We start from the raw sequence: 18,487 nt of genomic DNA on the forward strand, positions 1-18,487 counted from the left end.
TCTCTCGGTCTCACCTGTGATACCGGCTGATGAATGCCCTTCAAGTTCAACGCTCTCTCGCCGCCCCCACAACACTGTTGTGCATGTTCACAAGAACTCGAAGTTCAGTTCACAGAAATGTGAACTAAGTAGTAGTACTTTCTTATTCTTTTCCTTCTTCTTCTTCTACCTTTCAAACAACCTGCTCCGAGCTATTCTTCTGCAGTAGAACCTCTTACTCATTCGTCCCAAGCCTCTAACGTTGTGTTATAAAAATAAACTTTCATACACTATGTAGTAAGTATTTCTGGAAAGCTGCATGAAAAACGCAGGCTACCCACATTTCTGCTAATACTGTTAATGCTAATGAGGCCTCTGATACGATACGATCACTTTTTAGCAGTATTGGAATCCTGCCTTGAACTCTCTCTTGGGATTATTTATCCATTTCCTATGTTGAAAACAGTTATAGGTGTTGATAGCGCTATTGTTAGCAGTCGACCCACAGTCTCATGATGCCTTGGGTTGAGTCTGTCGCATCGTAGTGAGACTTCATTAGGCTTTACGATGTCGCCTACCGCTGTATTTGTAAAGAAAAATTAGCTTCTGGGCTTTGATTACTTGATATGAAACTTTCCCCTCTTCATCTTTATAATATTATAAATAGTCATATTAATGAGCCTCATTAACTTTGTGCAGGAGTTAACGACGCTCATAAGCACGAGCAGTGTTACATGTGGTTCAGCATTTGACAAAAAATATGAGCGCATTCTTGCACAACTCTGTGGGGTTTTTTTTACATTACACACATACGCGTGGTCCCTTCGTTGGCTCATTCAGAGACCTATTTCACAAAGAAAAATTGCATCCCATAGCAGGAAAAGCAAAGGAACAAAGAAACAAATGAAAATGCAAAAATTCTGGAGATAAGAAAGAAGTAAACTTACCACCTACCACCTCTGTAGCTTGCTTTCCATTAGCCACCATTTGCATAACAAAGCATTGAGAGCAGAACACGCAAAAATGAAACACAAATAACATTACGCCATCACATTGATGGAAAAAATCTGCAATTGCTTATCAATCAGTCATGGTCATTAATTAATAGACCTCGTGCAACCAGAACTAACAAAGGGAATTTGTGTTGTCTCACTGTATATATCAACATATAACCTGACAGCCTGATTTAAGTAGTATTCTTACTTACTCATTTTCCATCACATCCTCCAAAAACTTTGAAAAAAATATTGTGTGTGAGCATTTTGTTGAGCTGCTTAACTCTTGGATCTCTTTAAATCTTTGCTAATGGCTGCTTTCCTACAGCAGCAGCAGCCCATTTAGTTTTTGTCTGAGCTGTACAAACACGATGTCTTCAAGCCGTACACTTGACATCTCCTCACTTTTAATTTCTCTGCCTCCTTCAATCTCTATGCTAACAACGGCGAGGCAGATACAGGGAGGATGTTGACTTAGCATAGCTAATGTTAGCTGAGGTTAAAGTTTTGTCCGGCGAGGACGGCACACTGCAGTCTGAGGTTGACTCGGTAAATGTCAGTCCTGTCGATCACAGTTAAAACCACAGACAGCTCTCGTGAGGGCCTTTTCTGAATGGCAGCTTATTATTTGCCCCAGATCTCCCCTAAATGTTCAGATCCTCAATCGCTGTCCATGGAGAGAACTGGATTTGTTTGCGCTGTGGCTGGATGACATAGTCTAACTAGACACAGCGACATACACACACACACACACACACACACACACACACACACACACACACACACACACACACACACACACTCAGAGCCTTGCTATCTTTGTGACAGCGTCTTGTCTTTTTCACTTTTCTTTTGGTAGTGAGCGAAGAAGTTAATTTTAGCTCAGAGTACCCATGCCGCTTTGCCCTTCATGCAGTTGAGCTGATGTGACTTTTAGCTTTTAATTCTTCAATAATTTCAGGACAACAGCATAGTTCAGGACATGAAAACGATGCAGGGGCTTGACAGGGTTGAAAAGGCTGGAAGGATTAATTACTTTGAGGCAGCCCCGGGTAACCTTTTAACTTTGCGCTCTAAGTCGGTTTTGACGGGGATAGTCGCCCCTGTTAGAGGAAGTGTCTCGATAGCTGTGCTACCTCGTGCTCTTTACGGGTAATGGGTGGAGGGGAGGGGTCCCTGCGAGTGCCCTGGATGTCACTTGTCACCTTACTGCTGCGTAATGCTGCTAATTAGCACTAAATAGCCTGAACTCTGAAATTTCCAATTACTGCTCCCAGCGAGACCCTGAGCTTTTGATGAATGGCACCAAGCTTAAGCAGTCAGCCCTCCTGGAGAGAAGCCACACATCTACAAAGATGAACACACACCGCATCACTAACAGGCAGATGACATGTTATGCAGGCTGCGTTAACAACTTCAACCTCGAGTGCAAAAAAGTTGGGACACGAAAATAAGAATGGAATCTTTGCAAACAAACAGTGTTCAGTGACAACGGTTTTTACAAAGTGTTCCCAAGCTCGTGTATACAGTCAGGTGTTTCAAAGTGGTGAACTTTCCCCATCCTTGCTTGTGGATGAGGAAAGGTGAGGACCCAACGGCAGGCAGGTAAAGAAACAAAAGAGAGCTTTAACGAAGCAAGCTGAAGTCCAAGAATCCATAATTCAAAAGGCAGGCAACAAAACTGACAGAAGCAGGAAGGGGCAAATCTACCGAAACCAAAAGAGAAATACAAAAACTAGATGAAGTACAAACCATCCTCAGGGAACACAATTTAAGTGAATTTCAAAACACAACCCATAACACATAGTGGTTGTAGTTTACATGCACATAATATTCCAGTTTTTGCCTTTATTTTGAAAAAGACAATATTGCAATTACCTGTTAACATGGAAAATAAAATATGAATATTCCATGAATATTCCCATTTACAGGCAGCTGTACATAGTTCAATTATTGTAGTGACCCACATCCTTAATTCACTTCCAACTGAGGCACATATTCCAAATATGCTGTAGACATGTCCAGAGAATGCTCCAAAAACAAGACTAATACCGGCATTGCACGTGTCTCAATTGGAAAATGCTACATCCGGAGTAACTAATTAGGAATATTAGAGTAATGGAAAATTCTATTTACATGACCTGTATAACATTCGGAATATTAATGGAAAATTAGTGGGCATGCAAACAAACCTAGTGACACTGCAAACATTACAGAGAATGCACTGATATGATGAACTGACAAAAATAGAGTGAAAGACACTAAACACTGAAATACAAACTAATCTAAGGAGGTAGAGCAACACAGATGAGGGGAATGGTTAGGGGAAAGAAGAGAAAGCTGGGAAGCTTTGAAAAGTCACTGGTCATGCCAACAAGGCTGTTGTGAGACAGGTTGTGGGGGAATGACAGTATGGGGAGGAGCACAGGAACACAGGAGAGGAACACTGGGAAAACAGGTGAGCAGGAAGTGGAAAGTCCCAATACACATGAGGATATAACTACAATGTAAAACATGAAGTAACCGAACCAAAAACTCAAACCATGACACCAACAATGAGCTTTAATTGAAAAAGACATTTTCAAAGTTGTTAAAAAAGGAAAAAGAAGAAGAAGAAGAAGAAGAAGAAGTAGCATCGTTGGTTCATTTTGTTATGTGTCGAGTTTTATGCAGATGGTTCCAAGTCACGCAGAAGAATTGGACTTATCCCACTCCAAACACTCTGCCTCCAGCAGGATTAGGCCACATTGTCGACGCTGCTTCTACACATACACATCGAGCTAAACCCACAGCTATCTACATATGCACATATTTATGTTGTGCAGACATACCTACACCCACATACTGAGCGTGCACACAGAAACCAGAGCAGCATAAACACACACACAGACTGATAATACTGTATGTCTTTCGGTGATTTAAATTCAGAGGTTTAAGTTTTTGTCTATGTGATCTTTATTTATATATATTTTTTTGATTTATTTTTAGCCTTACTTTGTATTTTTGTATCAAACAGAGGCCAGCCAAAACCCAGCACCTGATCAGACTGGAGTATTTCAAGTATTTTTTTTACTGTGGCAATAAAACCAACAGTATTATTCAAATATTCACATCCCAACCTGCAAGAGTGCTAAATGAGCAATTTATTTAAAAACTCTTTGGGCTTTTAATCACAGGAAACACCTGTAACACCGTCTGATTTGAAAGGCAGATTATGTTAATCTGTTGTTTAGACACTCTGGGCCCGTTTACAGTGAGCTCCTCTCCTGTGCTTTTTTTATCCTCCACACAATACTTATGGGGCTTTTTCACTGGCACTTCTGACCAAGCCGAGTCAAACTGCTGATTTGTGTTATAGTAACCAGTTTTAACTCGCCAAGTTGAGCCGAGCCGTGCCCGGCATGGACTCTCTCCAGAGTAGGGCTGCCTTTAAGCAGGCAGTGGTGATGTCTGCTGACTGGTGGAAACCCCCGTCATCCTCTCAAGCAAGCCTGTGCTGCCAGACTCATGAAAAAAGTCTCTGTCTGTTCTGCTCTCAGCACTTCATTGATAGTAATAGTACTAATAGTAGTTCCCATGCTTTAATGCTCAAAAAACTAATCAGTGTTCTCACACTGTCCAGTGCTGCAGCTCTGTATTCCCCCTCTGTCTGAGATGCTTTGTTTTTAAGCTCCTGTTTCTTTGAGCCCCCCTCTGGAATACCCAGTCTGCTCTGATTGGTCAGCTCACATATGCCTGAGCCAGCACCACCATCTCCCGTCAGCTCAGTCTTAAATTATGCAAACATGTGATATGGCTGTGGCTGTGGGCTGTGGGTGCTACAGGGAACTAGATGTCACTGTACACACTTTATATTTTGTTTTGAAACAGGTGTTTCCTCAGGTTAGACGTGTCACCTTGGTGAGCTTGGTAATTTGCATTACGAATACTGCAGGGAGTGTTGCCCTGACTCACTTTGGTTCATTGCGGTGATTACGTCTTGCTCATTCTCTTCCTTTGTATACTCTAACATGAAGCACGGATATTTTGCACTGTTTGATTAGTTGTGAATTGGTATTGAGTGGTTCCTATATAATTCACTTGGTGCCCTTAAAAGTACTGAGATCGGTAGTTGAGTCTTTAAACTCTTCAGCTGGTGTGCGACTAAAGCTCAGGGGACACTGATGTTTAATAGTAGTAGTAACAGAGTGTAATGACTTCTGTCCCTTGTGGGAAAACATTTAAAATGCTGTCTCTTTTGACTTAGTTGTGTCAAACAGACATTCATCACGCATCAAGTGGCAATGAATCTGTCAACCCTCCTCCATCACCGTTGGCTGGTAATGATGCTAAAAACACGCGTTGATTCATGAGGCTCGCTCATTATTTCCAACTGTGACATTCTCTGGCTGCTCGAACAGGAACCCTACGACTCACGCCTCATCCCTGATCCCGGTCAGTCAGGAATGTCCACACCCTGACAGCTGTAGGACAATCTGACTCATTCCCCTCTCCGTCCCCGTCCTCCTTGCCTCTTTAACAAATGCTCCACTCATCCCCCCTTCACTGTCCTCTCCACTTTATCCACTCCTGTTTGAGAGCTTCGGCGAGGTGGCACTGTCTCCAGCTGCCATTTGAGTGTTACTTTACACCTATATGAGGGAACAGAAGGATGCGTTCTGATGGACAAATGGTCCACAGGGCCAAAGATGGTCCCAAGGGACACTCTTTATTGAATTTCCTGTTTCCTGCCCGTTGTCTGTTGTGTTCTGCCTGTCATGCTCCTGCTCCAGTCCTGGCTCCTGTTCAATGCCTTATTGATGCAGCAGCACTCGGCAGCTCCTCTCTATCATTGCGTAGCTCTTCTGCTCCTTTTTTCTGACGGCGTGGCTGCAATCAAACCTAAAAGGCTGTCAACCAGTCAGAGCTACTTGAACTAAAGTGAGGAAGGACGAGTGCAATCTCATACATAGCCCTTATCTATGAACTTCTATTTCTCAGGCTGAGTAAATTGCTCTAAGGCCATAATTTAACCTTGATGCATGTAGGATAGAAATTCATGAGCTCCTTGAGTTACGATTGCTCTAGTACCCCTCATGTTCTGGGCCCGTAGCTGTATATCACCATCCTGCAGTACATACAGTACGTCCAATGCAGTGATGCAGAGCAACGGGCCAAGCAGTAATGGATGTCAAGGAGCAGATTACACGGTGATGTGCTATTGATCAGTCACTATCCTGCACACATCATTGAGTAAAGCAGCCGAGTGTGTGATCACTGCATGTTCACGTAGGTTTCTCGGGAAATTATGAAGATGCTCTTTGTCAAATGTTAATTCTCCCTCAGGAGGGGTTGTTAAAGCTCAACATGGATTACATCTTCTGTAACGGCGTAGGGCTTTATATACAGCGGTATCGATGTAAATCATGAAAACTAATTAAGGGAATCTTTTACAGATAAAATAACCAGCTGGAAATGTCAGATAATTCCAGACGGGTAAATCAAAAACCTTCATTGACCCAGAGATTCCAGTAATGCCATAAAAGTAGTCTGAGTCCTTGATTTGCGTTATTGCCTTCAGTGGAACCAGAGATGTCAAAGGTGAAATGTAGATACCACAGTTTGGAAAAGTATTTTACAGTTGACACATGTGATCGACAGTATATGTCTTTTGTCTTTTTGTGCACGTCACACGTAAAACCAAACATGTTCTCACTTACCCCTCCTAAAATACAGCAGCTTTGGTCAGCAGCCCTGAGCTTCAAACAGTGACGCTATACTTATGTCTAGTGACAGCTTGGCAGTGGTCAAGAAATCAGGATTAAATATGTGTGACCTTGGGGTGTTGCTGATCATTGGTATTAACAATAATCGTAATATTAAATCAAATATTGATCTTGTGTTAATTAAAGAGTTTGTTTCTTTCTGTGCATGATTTGTTTCAGTCGCCGTTTTTCGTGAGATGGGCGGAGGTGTCGATGACCTGCACTGTTGTGCGAGCCACAGCCAGGGGAGTTTTAAAACCAGGAAACAGCTGATCACAGCAGTCAGTCCATCACTTCATCCGCGGACGTCAAGATGAGCAACAGGACAGCCGCTGAGATCTGGGAGATGCTAGCGTCTCTTCGGTCTCTGTAGCTGTCTGCGTTGTCCGCTTGTTGTTGTAGCGGTAAGCTACTAACAGTCGCTACTTTCAAATTAAAAGCCCCCCGCTAAGATCCCAGTTCTAAACTCCAATGGGACGCAGTGTAAAGCTCTTATTTTGAAGACAAATTCGACCTGCTTCAATGTTCACGCCGAACTTTGTGCTTCACGCCACATCATGTTTACGCCTACCCCAGTGGCGGCCAAGTGGCGTCTTTTTGTAAAAGAAGGAATATTACACCTCCCTTTTAGATAGACAAGGCGGCACATTGCAGCCTTTACCTTGCTGAAAATGTGCCGCCTTTTGTGGGCTGCAGTTAACTGTGAGAGATCCAGTGTTTGGCTGCTACATATTGATTTATTAATTCTGTGCCAATTCATGTTGAAACCACGAACATTTATGGTTACGTAGGCTCTCTCTCTGCCACCCTACAGTTGTATATGGTATGCTATACATTTGACAAAAAACAGACAAAACACATGATAAAAAAAGCTAAGATTTCTTAAAATTTCTCTATATGTCACTCTAATAATGTTATCGTAAATTCTTTTGGCCACAATAATCGTCCAGTGAAAACCTGATTTTGCGACAGCCTTCGACCAACCAATCCAATCACCCCAACCACCTCCTTATACTGACTTTTCTCTATATACCACTACGCAAGAGGGGCACCTCCAAAATTGATGCTTGAGGGTTTACATACAGCAGTCATAGTTTAAAGCGTAGTCCCACTAAGGTTGCAATGTTTGATGCATTGAGCTGAAAACAATTTCAAACAAAACCAATTTCTGGCATACAAATAACATATAAATAATATAAATTCATTTGAAATAGTACAAGGTTTGCTTGTTGTAATTATCTGTGTCTGTGAGTGCGTGTATTGAATGCATCTGAAGCATCACTCATGTGCATAATACAAAAAACACACAAGAAAGACTCGGAGGAAGGAATAGTGAATGTGAGTAAAATGGCGAGAGTAACAGTGACAGTGATTAAATGAAAGGGAAAGAGGGAGTAGATTAGCTCAGAGTCTGTCCTTAGAGAGCGTCTGAGAGGGAGAACGAGCTGCCAGCACTCCCTTCATCTTCCCCTCCTCCCCCATCAAAGCCTCTCTGCTCTCATCTTGATCATACTCACCCCTAACATCCCGTGGTCCCGCTTTCTTCTCCTCCTCTCTCTGTCTCTCCCTCTAATTGTCGATCCACGGACACAAATGTAGTCTTCTCATTTTTTTTGGCTCGGCTGGAAGAAAAAAAAAATCCCCCTGCACCGTTTTTACACGCAGTAATCTCATTTCTTCCTGACTGCACGCTGTTGTTAGTGTCTCGGTGTAGGTGTGGGCTGTGTTTCAATGTGTTCCCCTTTGATTATGCTGTTGTGATTTTTTTTGTCGCTTTTCACTGTGGCTCTGGATAGAGAAGGCCACGCTGACTAGTAAACGCAACCTTTGTTTTCAGGTTTTAGTGAAGATGTTTTTTCCTTTTCCTTACTACCAAGGCCATGGAAAATATATCTGTTTCTGCCATGCCGTCGAGCACAGTAGAGGCACTATCAACTATTATCCTGTTGATAGTGACTTCCAAAACCATTACAGATAACACATAAATAAATGAAACCTTTTTGATGATCTGGGTAACGTTGGGTCAGGTTAAGGGACTAAAACAACTTAGTGGCTGGAATCTATTACTCTGTTAACAGCACAGTATGTCATTTCGCCCGAGTTTGATGATGTTGTGAATTATCCTGGGAGTTTGTTGTCTTCAGTTCTAAACAACCACTACTGCCAATGAAAATCTATTCAATGCATCTCAGGCAGAAATGCTCTCAGATGAGGTGATGTATTAAAGTTTTATCCACCTCACGTTCCTTCACATTTTATTGTGCAATTATAGGCGGCAGGCGACCAACATAAAGAACACCGTTACCCTGAATGAACTGCTCCAGTTGGGCAGTTTGTTGGGTACATTTGGGATAAAGAAAAATGATATACAACCATCACAAGAATCCAAAGTTGATTCTTAAAAAGAGAGCAGGAAGTGACGATTAGTCTACCCTACTTAGGGACTGTACACCAAGTCTCATTGGTGACCGTCACTTGTTTGTCTGCAATGGACCTTTGAGGACTGTCAGGTGAATGTAATATAGTTTTTGGACATTTGTTGTTCTGGTGCACGTGTTTTATATGTATATAAACACACAGCTGCTCTCTGGACTGAGCGCTCACCTTTTGTCATGTAATCACAAAACAATTTCATGTCTGTTTTTTGTAGTGAGCTGGACACATCTGGGTCATTTTCTACCATTCAGTCTGGCAGTGTGTCATAAGGTTTCATCAGCTGAATTTCTTATCATGTCTCGTTGCGCTCAACTTTGACTTATGCACGGTAACAGCCTCTTTTGACCTTTTCGTTTCCATCACAAGAGATGTGGAGCTCAGGGAGTCCCTGCGGGGCCTTTAAGGGGCAGTGAAACTCAGAGGGAACACGGAAAGGTTAGCAACCAGCAAGTGTCCTGGTCTTTTATTCAGACCAAGACACTTATCCTCCTCACTTTTTTTGTCTGCCCTCTAACCCATTAGCATCTCTCATGTATCCTCCTGCTGCCTTTTTATCTGTGTTGCCCTGGGCACGCAAGGCAAAAGTGTTCAAACCATCATCTTATCTCCTTCCTCTTATCTTCTTCTTCTTCTTATCTTAATGTCTTATCGTTCTGTGTTTATTGAATTAAGACGAGGAAGCTTTAAACTTTGCCATCACACAAAAGATGCAAAAGATTGTAACAAATTAGATTAAACACAGGAATGACATACACAAAAGAGGAATTACATCAATGTGAAAAAGTGAAGCAGTAAAAACGCGACATGTTTGATGATATCGTACATGTTTGGACACTGACAACAATCAAACAATCTAAATGTACTTCACTCTGTAGTAGGCTACTATTTGATGGGTAATTAATGGAGTTTTATATTTCATTTTAACCTCTACTGGTAGGTAACAGAGACAGGCCAGCATTGGAGTAAAGTGCTCCCTGTGCTTTCGCTTTGTGCGAAGATGAGCTGCAGTGTTTTGAAGCAGCTGAAGGCGAAGCGGCTGCTCCTTGGCTGAGGGAGGCACATGGAGAATTACAGTAATCTAAGCGTGAAGACACAAAAGCACGGATTAATTTCTCAGCGCTTTAAAGGAGGGGAGATGTCTCATCCGAGAATTATTTTTTAACAGGAGAGAAAGCATGACTGAACAAGTTTGTTAATATGTGTGAAAAAAATCTGACAGGAATTAAGGGATGTAACAGCCAAAGAAAAAAGGAGCCAGTCTGCCTCGTCTGATGTTGATCCTCGCTCTGTTTTCGCCGCTTTCATTATTCCTGCAGCTGTTCTGTTTTGTTGCTCCGTCCGTAACTGAGAATCAGCGAAAAAGTCACAAGCGGGTGTCTACATTTTGACAATAATCTGTCAGAAAAGCTCAGCAGAGAGCAGATTTGAATTTGAGCAGCGGCCTTATTGGTAGCATATTTACACTTGTGTGGAGAACGTGATCAATCAGAGTCTTCACTCACAGTCTGCCTGCATTTGCTCGTATGACGGATGGTGACATACGGAAAAAAGGGTTGTATTTAAATTGTAGGCACACAAATAACATGAGACTTGAGTTAAGAAACAACCACGGTGCATGCGACGGGATCTTACCTACACAACAACACCCACTGGAATGCTATAATAGGAAACACTTCTCTGCCTACTTTATGTACTCAGTCAGCTTTTATCAGACAGAAGTTTGTGAATCACAGTGTTTAAAGTGAAAAAAAAAAAAAAGCGCAGGTACTCTCTTTATTCGCATGTTGTTTGCGCACATAATCACAAATAAAGCTGATCTTTATAAAAACCTATTTAATTCATAAAGTATAGCTTTTTATGTGTTCCAGAATGAGTCGGACATTACTGATCTGCAACAATGAAATAAAAAGGACCACAGACTTGTGTGATGATCAACAGGGCAGCCAGTATGTCTGTTTGTGTGTCTACTAATCTCTGAGTAATAAGCCATTTAAAAACCTTACACTGACAAAGATGATCTGTTTTAGAGGAAAAGGAACAGATGCCAAAACAATCGCCACAGATTGCCAGCTGGCTGCGGATGTAAAAAAAAAAAAAAAAAAAAAAAGTTAAAGTATAAGGTGTGTGAGGGAGATAAGATGGGTTTCTAATGGTGAGTCTTCTTTCTGAGGCTTGTGCTGCTTCATTTGTATAAATTATTTAGGGTTTTTTGTGCACGATTTAGAAAATGCGTCTGTATGCTGACGAAACCATTTTATCCTGCTTTGATTATTCTATTCAATTAGACCCCATGAAATAGTCCTGGTTTCCTGGTGGGTTGGCTTTAGACTATATGGCGCTCTCAGCCCTCTGTCCCTGTGGAGGGTTTGTTAGGTCAGGTAGGTGAGCAGCGAGCTATGTCACCTTTTATTTGGTTTTGATTCTGACTAGACGTTGCAAAGGTTAGAATCACAATTATGTCAAATTAAAGATCTCCCTGTTGTTTATAAATAGGTAATGTATCATGCTGTAAGGAATCGTTTCACTGTTCTACTCTAATCGATTCACAACTGCTGATGAATGTAATAATAACACCTGCATTTTATATCATTTTATTTTATATTTCATGCTCTTCCTTCAGATGCAAACTGCTGCTTCAGGAATGCTGCAGAACTGATTTTGGATTGATGTCTACTGTTAGAACGGTCAATAATCTGCTAAGACACATAAAAATCCCCCCTCTGTTATTTCAGTACCATTGTCAATAACCTCCCTTATCTGCTTCTACCATTTTTTAACTAAAACTGCATTCTGTCCATCTGTACTCTCACACGAGCTCAAAGGAGTTGTGAGACAATCTGTCCTTTACCTAATTATGAATGTAAATGTAAATCAATGACCATCACATTTTTTGAAGGAGAGTGGATAATAGGTGTTGAAATGAAGTAACTGGAACTAATTTTCTTCCCCTGCAACAAGCGTGCTCTACAAATCTTTGCACTGTGCATGGCGAATTATGTCAAATTGTTATTCCATGTCATTAATTACGGGAAATTTTTGCTTCGTGGATTATGTGACTATAGTATAACTGAGTATGTCTGCGTGTGTGCGCACACCTAATTTCCTGCGGTCGTGAATGTGTGGGAACATAACATACATGTTACACGTGCAGTTAAAAAAAAAGGATTATTTGTCATTAGCTACTGCAAAGAAAAAACATTAACCTTCAGAGTTGAAAAGGTGTGAAAGATTAAAGCAGGTGTTCTTGATCCGAACCAGACTTTTGCTATTTTTAGCTTCAATCTACTCAGTAACTCTCTAATGTCGGGCTTCAACTTATCTTCTGCTTTTTTCAGTAGCAAAAGCAATGCACTGTCACTAACGTTGTAAACATGATAATGGTATTTTTTGAGATTTTCACCATTTATACATGTGGTTACTTTCAGGCAAGAGCTGGAATTCTGTCATTATTTGTACTAAAATTCCTATGTATTGTATCAATTCAGTCTTATTTATACTGTCCAGTCTGAAAGCTAAACAAAAAATGGATGACAACATTGGGAATTGACTGAAAAAGGGAGACAGAAGACTACAGCAGTAATTATTTATCACCAAAAATGTCACTACAAACAGCAAAACAAGATTCTCACAGAAAATGTCACTTTGATTCATTGTCGGTGAAATTTAAATAGCATCTGTCAAGCCTCTAAGCCAATTGAACTACATCTCTAATAATTCATCTCTCACACACACACAGACACGCACACACACCTTGGAGGTTCTTTCATAGATTCAGCCGCTGTGAAAATGATGGTTTTCTGCCTTTGGTGGGTGTTGAGTGTGCATGTTGGAGGAAATCTCTGGGATGCTTTGTTCACAAAAGGCAGCTTTAAAAAGCAGAATGCACACGCACACACGCACGCACGCACGCACGCACACTTTTTCTCACACACGCGCATGCACACACAGGCACGCTTAGACTGAGATGATTTATAGCCGGCCATGTCTAATGGATTGCCTTGGCACTTGAGAAATTATGAAAAGAAATTAATTAGCCTTTAGTGACCCTGCTGTCCATCTGCCTCTCTCTCTCTCTCTCTCTCTCTCTTTCTCTCTCTCTCTCTCTCTCTCTCACACACACACACAAACACAGAGCTAAAAAAACATACACACACGCAGTGACCCAGGCACTTGGCTGCTCTCTTGTAATTACAGTCTAAATGATCTGCGCTTACCTTTCACAGATTTATCGTCACTAAATCACGCTTATGTCATATTGTTATTGTGGCATGGTGACATCTTTAATGACCTGACCATTGTTACAAAGTGACTAATCAAACATTTATCTTTCAACGTGCAGTGGTTAAATGGCAAGTTATTGATGTAAATCACCTGTTTACATCAACATACACATATAATGATTTTATTTATCTTCAACAGTGATGCACAGCGCATCATATAGCGTTGATTTGTACATAACAGAGGAAATATGTATGTGTTTATTCGCATTATTAAAGGTGCATTATTTGAGAAAAACATTAATAGATTATCAGTAGAATGTAAAGAATTAACAGTTTAGACTTTATGATGTATATGTAACATGTGTGCCCCATACTCGCTGTATAAACACACCTGGTCCTCCGTGCTCCCAGACCCGACTACCAGCTGCACAGTTAACTGAGCTAACTAGCTTAGAGCAGCTACAGTCAGCAGCCAATTTAGTGGCCAGTGTTTGCATATTGCACATTTTAAGTGATGCAGTTTAAGTAATTATATTTTTGACTGAAATGCAAAACGTAGACGTATATAATAATAAGAAAAACATGTACAGGCTATATATTAAAGGTGGAAAAACAGTATAGAAAAATGCTAAGTATAATAATGGCAAATGAGCCAACAGCAATGATATAATAAAAAAGGTTAAAAAAAAAAAAAAAAGGTTTCTGTGAAAAAACACAGAGAGCAGCAGCTTTGCTACTCCTCACTGAGGATTCGGTGAATAGCTGTTATGTTCTGTCTCTCTTTGTGCTGAATTCACTTAGAGAACAGAAAGCTCCGCTCAGCTGAGGAGTTATTGTTTCCCTCGTCCTTCTGCCTCTCAGTGTGTCCCTAACCTGTGCAGGATCTTTTCAACCGTTTCGACAGAACGAGCTAAAAACATCCTGTAGACCTCCTCCACGTTTAACAGGATAACAGACGACTTGAATTGAAATCACACTTTCGATTTTTTGGCCAGTGTCCAGCCACGAGTTATGACTTATTTTGTGCTCTCCTGTCTCCGGAGCTCTGAAAAACCAGCTGGTAACGAGACAGAGGACTAACGCCGGAGGAGAGGTGATTACGGTCCACTCCAAAATAAGTCTACACTTCAGATCCAGAGACCCACTCGCAAGCAGGGAACAGAGGTTGAGAGGTTTTCGCTTCTCCCAGCCCTGTGATGTTTGTCTGAGTAGCTACATGTGTGTTACTCTGCTGGAGAAGTGTTCGGTTTAGTCCTCTGCTGACATACAAAAAACCACATCTATTCTTTGAGACGAGGTGGACGGTGTACAACCAGGAGAACCACCGTTTCCCTGAGCAGCAGATAAACAGATGGCCAGGACTGGGGGTGTGTTAGTTTCCAAAAACATGTTGAAATATTCAGAAAAATTTACTTTACTTCAACCCAGTTGCCAGGACGAATGTTGGCATCGTACAGTAAATCTAACTGGGGATGCGTTGCAACTTGATTTTTTAGTTCAAGACCAGAAGATATCACTCTATTGATTAACTTGTAATGCATTCTATACTTAGTGATGGTTTGTCACCCAGAAAACCTGATGTGTGCACAAAAGGTTGTGTTGGGTTTGGAGGATGGATAAAAGCGGAAAAAGACTGCCTATGGTTTGCGTGCTCCACATTTAAGCGTAAGTGTATCATGCAGTGGCAGACTGGCGCTGGTCTGTTCTTCAGTTGGTCTCGTATTGCCTTGATCTTGGTCTTGCCTTGGTCTGGATGCACTGTGGTCCTGGTCCTGACTTGGTCTCAATGCTCAGAGTCTTGGTCTTAGCTTGCCTTGGGATGGGGGGGGGGTGAATCAGCATGAGAGACAAAGAGAGACAGAGGGAGGGTGAGCAACACGTAGGGATTATTAGCGACTCTGTGTGAGGATTAGCGAGGAATGCTGAGGTCTGACACACCACAATGTGATCTCGTTCTGGCTTAGTGTCACTCCTCTCCCCTCCACTTCCTCCGCTCTGTTCTGCAGGTAACACAGCAGCTACCATCCCATATAAGTTCACTCCTGACACATCACTCACCTGCCTCTGATTCCCCCTCTCTCACACTGTATGCACACACGCACACGCACACGCTTCGCCTTGCTCACACACGGAGGCGTTCGGTGAGCGGTGCAGTTGGAGCACGGGACAATTTCGATTGGATTTTCCACCTTGGATGCTGCAGCAGAACAAATCCAATGTCTTTTTCTGGCTGGCTGGAGATCATGAACGCTGCATTCTTTCCAGATGAAGCGACTGTACCGTGCAACTGTGTTGGGACTCACATTTACACGCTGACTCACCAACTGGGCTTTCTGTTTAAGTGAAATATCCGATGGCGCCCAGTAAAAGCGCATCACGTAGTTCTGGCAAATACTTTACTAACCACGTCCTCCGTCTGTGTCTCCACCTGTCCTGCAGATCTGAGTTAGACCTGGACTATGACAGCTACCACGAGGACTACTATGACAGGTACTGTCAGAAAGCTACGCCTGGCAGCTCACACGCCTTATTGCTTGTCTGTGTGCCACACAAGGCGAAAGGGAAAGGGGCTAAAGTGGATTCTTCATCTTTGTTGTCCCCGGTAGTCTCTGCTCCCCGTCGCTGTCTGCCACACAGCTGTCAGTCATCCTGTCTCTGCTGCCTGTTACTGCTCAACAGCCAGACACTCACACACAGATGCACACACACACTTAAAGGTATATATTTTTCTACATATAGAGCTGAGCACTTACTGTGAAGACACATGTATTGTGGATGTATGATGAAAGCTCCCATTTGAGAACCGTAATTTTTTTATCACTTATTTTAAGGGAAAAATTACAGTTAACGCGACATGATGACATACAACATAAAGACAGTTGGACACAAAAGAGTAAAAGAAAAAATGTAATTAAATTCAATTCAATTTATGTGGATCCCTTCAGTAAATCGTTGAAACGTATTGTCAGCACATTCGTAGCTATGTTTATTCCCAAATTAAAAATTGGTTAAAGATTCAGATTTTCTTCTTTAAACATCAAATACAAATATTGTAACAGAATAATTTCATTTAATATCTGGGGAAAATTTCCATCCAGAATCCCAAACATGATAATAAAAGTGCAAATTTAAAACGGATGTTGGGTTGATTTTTTGGATATTGGTCCATTGACTAGCGAGATGCAGACAATATAAAACAGTATGCATTTGCTTTTCCTCTTTGTCATTGAAGAATCTGTAAAATGGTGACTGTTTAATGTTAGACGTGTTAAGTTGTTACTTGACAGGAGGGACTTCACAGTGAAGTAGGAGACATCTTGTGTCCATTGATTAAACTCATCAAATGGAAAGCTGAAATGTTTAATGAGGAAGAAGAAGCAGGTGCCACATGCTCATTATCTGTTTTTTTTTTTTCTTCTCCAAAACAGACACACATGTCAGACCCCCATTAGAGATTTTTTAAATATGCCTTAAAGGTGCGGTATGTAACTTTTTCAGCCCGTCCTCATCAGAACCAGGAGAGGGAGATCAACTGTGAAAGCAGCTTATTAAGGCCTCAATATTATTATCATACAATTTAGGTAAATTCCTTTCCCTGTTCTGTCCTTTTTCTTCTCACCTCATTATAACTTTCCCTGTAATATTGGCAAATACAAGTTCAGGGTGAAACTTGTATTTGCAAAAGCAAAAAACGCAAACAGTACCACATTTACTGTTTGCGTTTGCCTCCTCGTGCTACTGAACACTATGCTTATTCAGGGTAGAGTTAAGTGCGGCGGTGAGTTGGGTGATGTAGTCTGTTCAGACCGGCTCTGTGTTGTTGGACCTCCGCTGAAATTGCGCAGGGACCGTCCTACATCCCCCAGGCCTCGCTCATAAATACTCCACTCAGCACATCTGAATAAAAGAAGGCGGCCACATTGTACACACACACACACACACAAACACACATCGATGCTCTGTTGCTCTGAGTATTATCTGTCATCTTTTCTTTGTGTTTTTTTTTTTTTTCCTGTGGTTTGCCTTGCTCGGCGTTTTTCTCTCTTTGCTCAGGGGGGAACACTCACCACTGATTTTCAATTTGTTTTTAACACAGTGCATGATTATTCCCCATGCTGCTGGCTAGCACGACTGACAGCTGTGTGTACGTGTGGGAATGAAAGTGTGTGTGTGTGTGCATATTTATATTCGCGCGCGCATGTGTTTGCCTCAAGGTGTGTGAATGCGTGGGGGACTGTATGTGTGCGGTTTTTGTGTCCGTGTTTGTTTGTGCGCATCAATATGTGGGAAAGAGAGAAATGACTGTTTTTGTCCGCCGTGCTCTTGTGCGAACACGAAGGAAAAGTGTCTTTCAGCGCACAGATAACAGCTCGAGCTGACAAAGCTGCTTTTCGTGTGGGGTCTAATCCATAGAGACAAACACTCACTCTCACACACACTCACACACTTTTCTGTAATCCTCACTCGTCTACAGTCATTCATTGTCTGAGCCTCCGTTCTCACAGATGACACTTCAAAGCTGGTGTAACAACACATTGTCTATATGCCCCTGCAAACTGCTCTAAAGGACTCTAAACTCCCATAAGTCTTTGGTCTCTGTCTCTCCACACATGGACAATGCTCAAAGCCTCTAATCGGACGCGCTTATGGAGGCCTATACACTTCATCCTTACGTGACATTGCGATGAGTGTGTGTCTGTGTGTGTGGGGGCGACTGTGGATGTGCAGAAATCTCTGTATGAAGCAGGGAGGCTTCACAGAATACAAACCAACAGAAAACAAAACTTTTCAGGAAGCCTGGCTGAAGTCTGACTGACTGGCGAACAACAGCTCAATCAGTAAATCTACATCCACATCCGACTCCAAGTCCTTGCATCTGACAGCTTGCTTCCCGGTTGTTTGGCTTGTGATGTACAGCAGAAGAGCTTTCACACATTTTGGCATACAGAAACCATTTAGGCTGTGCTCAGACTGTCCTCGATCCAGGTATATCCAGATTGTGACTAAATCCGGTTGAGATGGATCGCCATCGCCACAGAGCATCATCACGCTACTAAAATTAACTGACCACTTGCCACAAGGTTTTATTATCTGTAGCTCTTAAAGTGGGAAT

The 18,487-nt window shown here is 41.9% G+C and overlaps 1 protein-coding gene across 4 annotated transcripts in view; it reads left to right on the forward strand.

Moving 5' to 3' along the window:
- Positions 1–18,487, forward strand: part of LOC115580263 (heterogeneous nuclear ribonucleoprotein C) — a 43,289-nt gene that overhangs the window by 17,979 nt on the left and 6,823 nt on the right. For 2 of the 4 annotated variants that reach the window (XM_030414430.1, XM_030414429.1), the window contains one exon: positions 15,814–15,864. The exons of the other annotated variants lie outside the window; for them this stretch is intronic. In XM_030414430.1, the coding sequence (XP_030270290.1) occupies positions 15,814–15,864 (51 nt within the window). The remainder of the gene's footprint in view (positions 1–15,813; positions 15,865–18,487) is intronic. 4 annotated transcript variants of the gene reach the window in all.

Source organism: Sparus aurata, chromosome 4 (assembly GCF_900880675.1).
Source record: "Sparus aurata chromosome 4, fSpaAur1.1, whole genome shotgun sequence".
In the NCBI taxonomy this organism is placed as follows: domain Eukaryota; kingdom Metazoa; phylum Chordata; class Actinopteri; order Spariformes; family Sparidae; genus Sparus; species Sparus aurata.